Source organism: Pygocentrus nattereri, chromosome 17 (genome assembly GCF_015220715.1).
Source record: "Pygocentrus nattereri isolate fPygNat1 chromosome 17, fPygNat1.pri, whole genome shotgun sequence".
NCBI lineage: Eukaryota > Metazoa > Chordata > Actinopteri > Characiformes > Serrasalmidae > Pygocentrus > Pygocentrus nattereri.
In genome coordinates, this window is record NC_051227.1 from 19,063,719 (window position 1) to 19,075,452 (window position 11,734).

Below are 11,734 nucleotides of genomic sequence, written 5' to 3' on the forward strand. Positions count from 1 at the left end.
ACCCTATCTGGATTAAGTGGTTAACGACAATGATGATGATTTATATATATATCGCTGTTGTCAGAACAAAACCTTGTATCTCCAAAATGGTAACTTTAGGGCAGTCATGGACTGGAGGTTAGGAAACCAGCCTTGTGCCCGGAAGGTCGTCGGTTCAATTTGAGTTATCCTTGAGCAAGACACCTAACCCCCAACTGCTCCCTGAGCGCTGCAGATTGGGCTGCCCACCACTTTGGGCAAGTGTGCTCACCCCTAGTGTGTGTATTCAGTAGTGTGTATGTGGTGTTTCACTTCACGGATGGGTTAAATGCGGAGGTGAAATTTCCCCGTTGTGGGACTAATAAGGGTTAATTAATCTTAATCTTTATGGGAGAAGGAAAAAACATTCTTTACTTTTAATGTAAGTCAGTGGAACCAGTTTTTTCCAAGTCATTTTGGACCATTTTTTTTGGTCCATTCGTCATGAAATGTATACACAATGTGAACAACAACAGTCATTTTCAAATGATGTCAAAAACTGAAAAACAACAAAAACGGACATACAAGGTTTTGTTATGACAGCAGCGATTTGATATATATATATATATGTATGTGTGTGTGTGTGTGTGTGTGTGTGTGTGTGTGTGTTCTGGAGCAATATGCTCCTGATAGGGTCTCCCAAGGTGAACAGGTCTGGAGGGAAGACCCAGACTAACTTGATACCAATGACTAAGGAGATCCACCCTATAGACCTTTTTTTTTTTTATAAATGAATGCTTTGTTGTGTTGACTGACTGACCGATCCTTGGCCATATGAAGAATAAGGATTCTTTCCACTGTGATCCCCTTGATGCTCAGAGATATGTGAACTCTGCACCCCCAGTTCCCCCTTTACTGGGGAACTGGCTTTATATCTGGAGTACTGAGCTTTATTTCTTGTGTGCATCTCACACATTTAGCCAGCCAGCTAAACATCAGACTGCCATGATTATATAGGCTGGACTGATGCCAAAATTAGGCCCAGGCTATACATGACAGGTGACAGGTGTGAACCAGAACTAAAATGCAGCAATGTATATTCTGCTTTGGTCCAGATGAAGGGAACCAAGTGTAGGTGCACCTTAAGAATAAGTAACTATGTGCTTTGATGCTATATTACCAACTTAGGTTCTGAATATGTAAACATTACTTTCATTAGATAAATACAACCATGTTACAGTAAAGAACATTAGATGCTTAGAAAAACACTCCAATTAATATCCATTCAGTTTGCTGTGTTTTATTTAAAATTTCACTGAATACATGTTACTCTATGAAATATCTAAGAAGCTACTTAACACAGTTGGTATAGAACCACTACACAAATTCTAATCAAACTTCACATGTATTTATGTATTTTACTATGCATCTATACATTAAACTGAAAAATGTTTTGTTGTACCAATTTATAATTTGACTCTTATTCATTTGTCCTGAGAGTTTAGTTAATATAACAAAAATTACATTATAGCTAACAAAAAGAAGAAACACAAAGACTTGATTACTTTTTTTGATTAAAAATTAAATAATTCAGAATTGAACTGTCAGACTGGTCTTGCTCCATGCGAATATTGTAAACAATATTCAGCTGTATAAAATGTACATAATTAAAAGGGGAACAGAAAAAAACAAACACAAACACAGAAGTAAATACAGAAGTCCTTAAGTTATTTTCTGTTAGTTGGTCTTTGCTTGAGAAAGTAAAAACAAAAAACATCTCTGAGCTTTTATGTTTGTTCAAGAAACAAACTTAAAAAATCACATTTTAAAAGCTGCATTGTGTTAAAACAGGTTAACTGTGAGAAGTGATTATGAATGAGACCAAATTAATTTGGTTTTAAAATATAATGCACAAAATTGCAAGACAAAAAGCCATTATTTCTCATTTAAATTGGTTGCATATCTCTGTTCACCACAAAAGATTATCATACAACTATTAATCTAAATGTTGACATAAAAGGTCACTTTTCTATACAGTCCCTATAATAAGCAACTTGCAATTGGTGAAATAACCTTTCATACAGTTATCTTTTCATCCCACTAAGTTTATCATTCTTTTTTGTTGAGGAAACCTTACGGAACAAGAAAATAAAATTCTGACGGATTTCTTTTGTGTTCAGTCCATATATTAGAGGATTAAGTATTGGAGGAAATATTATGGCAGAAGCAAAAAAGGCTTGCCGTAAGCTTGGGGATGTTGTCTCAATTCTATGAGCTATAAAGGCAAAGACAGAGGTGAACTGAAAGCATAAGAACACAATTAAGTGTGTACCACAGGTTTGAATCGCTTTGCTTTTGGCATCAGACTGTCTTTTAACAACAACAGTGATTAAGATTTGGACGTAGGTGAAGACCACTATAAGCAGAGACAGACCATCAAAGAATGCTATTACAAACAGTCCATAGTAGTTATTTAACTTTGTATCTCCACATACCAGCTTCATCAAAGATGGATTATTGCAGAAAATTTCCACTATTTTTGTGCTACAAATCTCTTTGCGGTAGTTCAATGCAAGTAGTAAACCAATCAAACTAAAATCTAAGATCCATATTATAATAATTATTTTTAGCAAGTTACTTGAAGACATCAAGCTGTTATATTTCAGTGGACAACAAATGGCAATGTATCTGTCATAAGCCATAGCAGTGAGAATGAGAAGTGAACCAGCTCCATACAGATGAATCAGTAAGGCTTGCACAAAACAAGCAGAGTAAGTGATGGATCTACTCTGTGACAGTAAGCTAGACACCAGCTGAGGGAAAAAGGCTGTGGCACCCACCATATCATTGAGTGGCAAGTTAAACAACAGAACATACATAGGCTTATGAAGTTTCCGATTCAAAGCAATAGTGAGCAACACAGTCATATTGAAAACCAAAATGAAGCAATAGGTGAGAGTTACAAATATGAATGCTGGGAAAACATTTGAGGGAGGCAAATCCAGTGACTCTAAAGTCAAAGATGTTGTATATATTGAAAAATTTAAATCCATTGTGTTTTGTTTCTTTTTCTTACACCGAAAAAGCCTGCATGTCAAAATCTCTGATTGTAGTAAGTCATTAAAAATTAGGAATGACAATTAATGTGCAGCAATTTCACCTTTCATGGCATTTTTATACACCCAGTATAAGAGGGAGGTAACTTTCAAATCCCAGTTGTTCTCTGAAGCAGTATGCCCCTGGTAAGGTCTCCCAAGGCAATCAGGTCTGAAGTGAAGAGCCACACTAACTAGATACAACTTGTGTGTGACACCTGACAGCCACCCCCCCGCCCCACCCCCACCCCCAACTTCTTGCATTCAACAGTCATCCATTTGGTGTTGCTTACACTAGTGGACGGATGTTGGCTCCAAGAGTTTTCAAATAAGTGTATCTTTGATCAGTACTGTCCTCACAAACTTTCTTCCATTGGTTCTTGGCCCACCTGTTGGCAATATTGAGTCTGTCTTCCTCCCTAGTCTTATGATTTTATGATTTATCATTTGATGAACACATAGGCAGCATCACTAGAACAGCTTTTTTACATCTTCGCAACATTGCCAAGAGAAGAAATGCCTTATCCCTGCGTGATATAGAAACATTAGTACATGCCTTTATTACTTCAAGGCTAGACTATTATAATGCTCTACTGTCAGGACGCACTAGCAGGAATTTAAGCAAACTCCAACTACTTCAAAATGCTGCAGCCAGGGTCCTCATTTGATCATATCAGTCCAGCGCCATCATCACTTCACTGGCTGCCTGTTAAATTCCATATTGATTACAAAATTCTTTTATTGACGTATAAAGCCCTACATGGGCTCGCTCCTGAGTACCTGCAAGTCTTTATTTCCTTTTAATAGTTTTTTTATTTCCTTCAATTCCTTTAATTCATAAGGCTGCAGCTGGGGGAAGAGCTTTTTCCTATAAAGCCCCCAAACTCTGGAATGATCTTCCAGAAAATGTTCGCGACTCAGACTCAGTTGCAATCTTCAAATCTAGGCTGAAAACTCACTTGTTCAGTTTAGCTTTTGGTAGGTAATGTTCCCCCTTAGATAAATGCAGCAGATCCAGGGGTCCATGGACACAGGGAATTATAGTAAACTGAGACGCTGGTGCTGTCGTCCCGCTGCTCGCATGCGGTCACTCAGGTTTGTGGACGGTGGAGCGGAGGGATGCCAAACTGTTTCAGAGTGCTCCTGTGTCTGTGTGTCCTTCTGGTTCTCTCCTTTTAGTTAAGCTGTTATAATCAGATCTGCCAGAGTCATTAGCCACACTCTGGAAATGTTCACATTCTCTGTTTTACCTACAAACAAACAGAATAAAACGAATTCCATCTCCCGGCCAACTTCCTTGGACTAGCTGCCCACTCTACATTGAAGTTTTCATAGACTCTTAGCTATTACCACTACTAATGCTACTACTATTAATAGTAGTAGTATAATAACTTTGTAGGTAGCTTGACCAGAGGAGGATGGGTCCCCCACTTGTGAGCCTTGGTTCCTCCCAAGGTTTCTTCCTCAGCTTTGAGGGAGTTTTTCCTTGCCACTGTTGCCCCTGGCTTGCTCACTTGGGGGTTTTAAGTTTCATGTTAAAACTTTGTCTTTACTGGAATTCTGTGAAGCTGCTTTCTGACAACATCAGTTGTAAAAAGCGCTATACAAATAAATTTGATTTGATTTGATTATTCCATTCAGCCTGCCTTTTTGCTATGTGTGTTTCCTTTATGTCTCCTACAGTCTTATTGTTGTTGACTGTTAAGGAGCTTTCAGACTTGGCAGGATTTATTCAATTAAAATGTACCCAGGTGCGATTACTCTGTCAGTGCGGTTTATTAGAACAAGTGAAAATGCTGTGATCAGAACTCTGGTGTGACCAAATAAGTGGACCTTTCAGGAGGTCAGTGTCAGTTTGCTTCCGGTTCATTTTAAGTACGTACTGCAGTATTGAAACCTTCTTCAATTATTTCCCTCTTTACTGGGGAACTGGCCTTTTGCTTGGTGTATTGATCCTTATTGTGTGCAGGTCCCACAAATTTAGCCAGCCAGCTAAACATCAGACTGCCATGATTATATAGACTGGACTGATGCTAAAATTAGGCCCAGACTATACATGGCAAGTGATAGGTGTGAACCAGAATTAAAGGCAACAATTATTATAGTTATTATTTTCTGCTTTGGTCCAAATGAAGGGAACCAAACTACAAGTGTAGTTGCACCTTGAGAAGAAGTAACTATATGATTTGATGCAACTGGGTGGTATATTGTCAATTTAAGTTCTGAATATGTAAACATTACTTTCATTAGATAAATACAATCATGTTACAATAAATAAACAAGAAAAATGCTTAGAATAACATTCCAATTAATATCCATTCAGTTTGCTGTGTTTTATTTAAATTCACTGATTACATGTTGCTCTAGGAAATATCTATGAAGCTACTTAACACAGTTGCATAGAACCATTACACGAATTCTAATCAAACTTGACATGTATTTACGTATTTTACTATGCATCATTACATTAAACTGAAATAAATTTCCCTTCTTGGATCGGGGCCTTGTCATGGCGGAAGGGCTTATGTGGTCTAGGGATCTTCAGAGCTAAGTCATCGGGAGCAATAAGCTCCTGGTAGGGTCTCCCAGGGCAAACAGGTCTGGAGTGAAGACCTAGACAGTCGCGATCCAAAACCCCTCCATGCACAGCAAACACAAACAATCATGTACCCTGCCTAGGATAGGGTCACCGGGACCTATCCCTGGAGCCAGGCCTGGGGGTAGCATTCTTCAGCGAGCGCCTGGTGCCCGGGCAGCCCACATAACCCGGCCAGGCTCAGCCTGAAGAGGCAACGAGGGGAGACCATGTGGGCCCACCACCCACAAGGTCCAGCATGGGGGAGCAGTGCAGTGCCGTATAAGCAGTGGGAGACTGCACAGAGGCCCTTGGTGGCCTAGGCCCCTATAGTAGAAACTGGCTCTTGGTACATGGAATGTAACCTCACTGGGGGGGAAGGAGCCAGAGCTTGTGCAGGAAGTTGAGAGGTACCAACTAGATATAGTTGGGCCCAACTCCACCCACAGTGTTGGCTTTGGAACCAAACTCCTGGATAGGGGTTGGTCCCTCTCCTACTCAGGGGTTGAACAGGGTGAGAGGCACCGGGCAGGTGTGGGAATATTCACGAGTCCCCAGCTGGCGACCATGCAGTTGGAGTTTGTCCCAGTGAACAAGAGGGTTGTCTCAGTGCGAATTCAAATCACAGAGAGGAAAACTCTGATTGTTGTGTGTGCTTATGCACCAAATAACATGTCAGAGTATTTGTCCTTCTTGGAGCGAGTGGGCAGGATTCTGGAAAGAGTCCCACTACAGACTCCATAGTCTTACTAGGAGACTTCAATGCTCACGTTGACAATGACTGGGAGACCTGGAGAGGCGTGATTGGGAAGTAAAGGAATTGTAACAGCCATACATATACATATATATATATATGTACACACACATACACAAAACTGGCGGTCCACTGGCAGTATGCTAACCGTTTTCTGGGGGATCTGCTCATGGCTAGTCAGAGTATTAGACAAAATTATCATTTTATTCTAGCTCTCAGACAGAATTCAGACGCTTGCAGACCACGTTTAAGTAAATAGAGATTATTGACAAAGGGAGGATCTGAAATCAAAGTCAAACAGTCCAAGGTCAGCCAATAGACAAAAACAGTAACCATGAGGGGTGTTCAAAAAGCAATGTCCAAAAACAGAAACAGGGTCAAACCAGCAGGCACAACAATACTGAAGGGGCAAGGCAAAAGGGCAAGGTTGAAGAAAGCAATAGTCAATCAAATAGAAGGCTTGGTAAGGCTCTGTGAACAAAGGCAATACTTCGCAAGATGACTAAGCTAAAACCTGTGCTTGTTACTACTCTGACAGGTACTTAGAACAAGGAATGGGTATGTGTAATCAGTAGTTAGGTTTAGGCAGAGAGTTTGATAGTCAGGTGAGGGAGATCAGTGGTCATGTGGTCCAGAGTGGGGTTCTGAGGCTGGGAGACAGAGACAGATCCTAATCTCAGTGCATACTCATCAATGCACAATTGATCATGACTATATCAAGAACCATGGGGTTCAGGCTTGTGTCACACAGAGGTCTCAGCTCACTTTTGTGCATTCATATGGTTAGGTACAGCTCATGGTGACAATGTTATCTGATCAGCAATGTTATAACACTTATCTGTTGTTTAGGCTCCATGTACCTGGACATCATAAACGTCCTTGTGGGCCCTTGTTCACGTATAACTCCATTTCATCCAGTCTTCTCTCTCTATTGTCTTGTCACATGATCACGCAATGGTCATGCCATTTGTGTGTATATAAACTCTGCTATTCTGACCAATAAACAGGAAAAGCCTTCTGAGTACAGACCTAGTCTCTGTGGTCATTTGAGTTTCCCCCAGCCAGCTGGACTCTCAGAAGGACGGAGGGCTTCTTGCTAAGTTCACAGCTTCGGTATTTAGGTTGAACCTACAAACATCATCAAACGGTTCTAACAACCTGGTGTCAGAAGTGGGATGCTGTGTTGGTAAGTAAGACTTTTTTTTTCTCTTCTGTCTTATTACTCGCACAGCATCTCATGGTTAATGTTTGAATGTATTTCATAACCCTGTAAAGGCATAAGAAGCCTCCACTTCTCCGCGGGTTTCTCTTGACATGGGCAGGTGAGTGTTATCCGAATTGGACTGGTTTTCATGTCTGGGTTAAGCTGAGTACATACAGTGTTTATGAAATTGAAGCCTCCTTCCTTTGAGTCATTCATTGTTATCACCTTGTGTGTTTATTAACCATTTAAAGTATTGCCTGTGAACCATTGGGTCAGGCTTTTCCTTGTTCTAAGGAAGATGCTCGTGCAGTGATTAAGATTTTGTCAAAAGAAATCATTCCATGCTATGGAATACCACTGGAAATTGATTCAGACCAATGTCCTTCATTGATATCCAAGGTAACTCAAAAGCTGTGTACATACTTCCACATATCATACCAGCCTCAGTCCTCAGGTGTTGTAGAGAGGATGAATCGCACAGTGAAAGAAAGACTCACTAAAGCAATGATGGCGACAGGGAAGAAATGGTTAGATTTACCTGACATATTATGTGAGATTAGAATGACACCTAGTGCCACCTCGAAATTGTCACCATTTGAGGTAATATCTATCCATCCATCCATTTTCTAAGCCGCTTCTCCATCAGGGTCACGGGGGGATGCTGGAACCTATCCCAGCAGTCTTCAGGCAGAAGGCAGGATACACCCTGGACAGGTCGCCAGTCCATCGCAGGGCAGACAGACAGACACAGACAGTCACTCACACACAGGGGCAATTTAGCATGTCCAATTGGCTGACTGCATGTCTTTGGACTGTGGGAGGAAACTGGAGAACCCAGAGGAAGCCGATGCATACACGGGGAGAACATGCAAACTCCACACAGAGAGGACCCTGGCCGCCCAGCCAGGGAATTGAACCTAGGCCCTCCTCGCTGTGAGGCGACAGCACTACCCACCACGCCACCGTGCCGCCTTTGAGGTAATATTTGGTAAACCATTTACCACCCCATGGGTCAGAGGTAAACCCAGGGTTTCTTTTACAGGTGACATGGACACCATTTTCATAGAACACACCCAACTGTTGAGTGAGAAACTGAACAGTGTGCTTGGTAATGTCTCTTGTTCTCTCACTGTTCCTGCAGACAAGCCTACTCACTCCTTTGTTCCAGGTGACACAGTCTTGGTTAAGACACTGAATCCTCGAAAGGTTAGTGAGGCTGCATATGGTCCACCAACAACTGTGATCTCTGTAACAAGAACAGCAGTGCTGATGACTTCATCATCACAGTGGATACACGCAAGTAGGCTGAAGAAATCACCTATTCCAGAGACACCAAAGACCAAAGACTAACTCTTTACTCATACACACACAGAATTACTGTGTATTAATAATTACTCATGGGCAGCCCCATGGGGACACTACTTTGACCAAGGCTTATTGTGTTATTGATGTACCTGTGTTTGTGTTTGATTTGATGACTCATTTACAACCTCAATTCCAATGAAGTTGGGACTGTTGCAAGAATCGATCTTGGGACATGCGGAGGTTTTCTTGAGCCATGACAGTCACAGCAGTCAGCTTCTCCCTCATCTTCAAGACGTAGGAGATGATGTCCGTCTGCTCCGATGTCTCACCTGCCCAGGTCTCCTTCAGCACGTCCATTGGGCCCCACACCGGGTGTCTGTACAGCAGTTCTAAAGGAGAGAACCCTGTTGACTCTTGTGGGACCTCTCTGTACGCGAACAACAGGTAGGGTAGCCACTGGTCCCACTCTTTTCCGCTGTCATCCACAAACCGTCTGAGCATGTTCAGTAGGGTCCGATTGAACCCCTCAACGAGTCCCTCCGTCTGTGGGTGATAGGGGGTGGTTCTAATGCGCTTTATCCCTAACAGGTCATAAACTTGCTTCAGTATTCTACTCATGAAGTTGGGCCTTGGTCAGTTAACACCTCACGGGGAATCCCCACTCTAGAAAATAGCTGGAGTAGGCAAGAAGCAACTTCATTGGCAGTGACCACCTTTAGAGGGAAGGCCTCGGGGTACCTGGTAGCGTAGTCACAGATTACTAAAATGAAGCGGTTCCCTGACCTACTCTTTTCCAGGGGACCAACGACATCTACCGCTATCCTCTCAAATGGAGTGTCAACAACAGGGAGTGGCACTAATGGGGCACATGCAAAACCTTTCCCTCCCGCTAGCTGACATTGGGGACATGATCTGCAGTAATCTTTCACTTGTGAAAACATTCTGGGCCAATAAAAGTGTCTACTAATACATTGCAGTGTTTTCATGTGAGCTAGATGACCTGCCCATGGGATTGTGTGGCCTAGCTCCAAAACCTGCTGTCTGTACTGCTCTGGCACAACAAGCTGCAAACCATCTTCACTCTGTCTGCACAAGATGTTATTCTGCAGGATAAAAACTTCCTTACCAAGAGTTGGGACAAAACAAGGACCTTCTTCTGCCTTCTTAAACAGTCTGGCTAGTGTTGGGTCTGTAATATAGCAACATCACCAGAAAAGTGCACATCAGCCTCAGACAGGCTAGGGGGATCAACATCAGACTCGTTCTGTAGGCTTGACTGGTCTACAATGTCTAGCACTGTCTGTCTACACTTTGCACATCTCTGCTCATGGGTGCATGCTGTCTCACCTAGGACATCCTCAACATAAAACGGAAAATCAGCCATGTCAATGGTTTCACCCTTAGCCATAGCTCTTGTCACCACACAGCTTAAAGCAGTTTTCCCTACCAGGTCTGACAATACTGGGAGGTCTCGACCTAACAGCATTGGGTATGGCAGTTTGGGGACCAGCCCCACCTTGAGCAAATACGTCTGACCACATACTCTGACATACACATCTGCTGTACTATGCTCACTTGTATCACCATGAACACAACAGATAGTCAACCTGTCATTGTCATTTCTGAACTCAAGGGGGACTAAATCTGCCTGAACCAATGTCTGCGCACATCCTGTGTCAACTAGGGCCGTGGTGGACTTCCCATTAAGCTCTATGATAACAACAGGATCTCTGCTCTGCTGGGTCTTAACAGATGGGCTAGGGTTGGGAACATTGCATAGGTGGGAATGCTTGGGCTTTCTGAGGGGGCAAGCGGGGCTCTTGTGACTTTCCCTACCACAGTTAAAGCATGATACCCCTTGGAGTGGCACTTTGCTTTGGAGAGGGGGTGGGGTGTTCCTACTGTAGTTAGGGGGCGCACCAGAACCACGTCCACTACCAACACCATCAGACTTACCCCAGGGTTGACGGTCCAGCACTCGGAATAGCGGTACCTCTTGGAGCCTTTGTGTGCGGCGACGAAGTTCTCCACCAGGGTGGCGGCCTCTGCTGCTGTCATCGGATTGCGTTCTTTGACCCAGGTCCTCACCTCCGGATAGAGAACGCCCATGTATTGTTCCAGCACCATGGTTTCCATGAGGGCGTCTTTGCTACTGGTGTCATACTTCACCCATTTACAAAATAGATCTTTCAGGCGGATGTACAATTCTTGTGGTGTTTCGTCTTGGATGGTGTCCATTGCTCTGAATTGTGAGCGGTAAGTGTCTGCATTTATTTCATATTTTTTCAGAATGACTTCCTTCAGTTTTTCAAAATCCATGTTATTTCCAGGGTCCATCGCAATGAAGGCGCTCCTGGCTTTGCCTGTTAAAAGTGGTCTCAAGTGGATTGCCCAGTCCTCCTTGGGCCGCTTACAGGCTGCTGCCAGCTTCTCGAATGTCATCAGGTAATGGTCAATGTTGTCGGCCTCTTCCAGCTTTGGCATCTTCAGCTGGTATGACGTCTTACCCCCTCTGGTGGTGTCTGCAGCCGGTTCAGGTGTTGCACTGCGAGAAGGAGCAGGAGTACTCCCCCTCTCTCTCACGGTCTCCACATCCAGCTGGAGCTGTGTCACCTGGTGGGTAAGGACGGAATACTGCTGGGCTTGCCGTGCAGATTCTTTCTCCAGTTTCTCGTCTCTGGCTCACTGCACCGTCATGACGGACTCAAACATTCTTGCCAGCCGGTCCAGGGAAGACTCATCTCTCAGCTCTGCATTGGCTGTGGCTCCTGCTGTGGCTGTCGCCTCTACATCACCCCCGACTGATGCTGGCGCTGCTGCTGTTGCCGCTGCCTCTACATTGG

At 43.3% G+C, this 11,734-nt stretch overlaps 1 protein-coding gene across 1 annotated transcript; it reads right to left on the reverse strand.

The window, feature by feature from the left end:
- Positions 1–2,042: 2,042 nt before the first annotated feature.
- LOC108441363 (olfactory receptor 52J3-like) lies at positions 2,043–3,011 on the reverse strand. The gene has a single exon (XM_017720853.1). The coding sequence runs from the start codon at positions 3,009–3,011 to the stop codon at positions 2,043–2,045; it is 969 nt and encodes a 322-aa protein (XP_017576342.1).
- Between the last annotated feature and the right edge of the window lie 8,723 nt (positions 3,012–11,734).

Coding starts and splice junctions, on each gene's coding strand:
- LOC108441363 (XM_017720853.1), bottom strand. CDS start 3,011: ATGGATTTAAATTTTTCAATATATACAACATCTTTGACTTTAGAGTCA.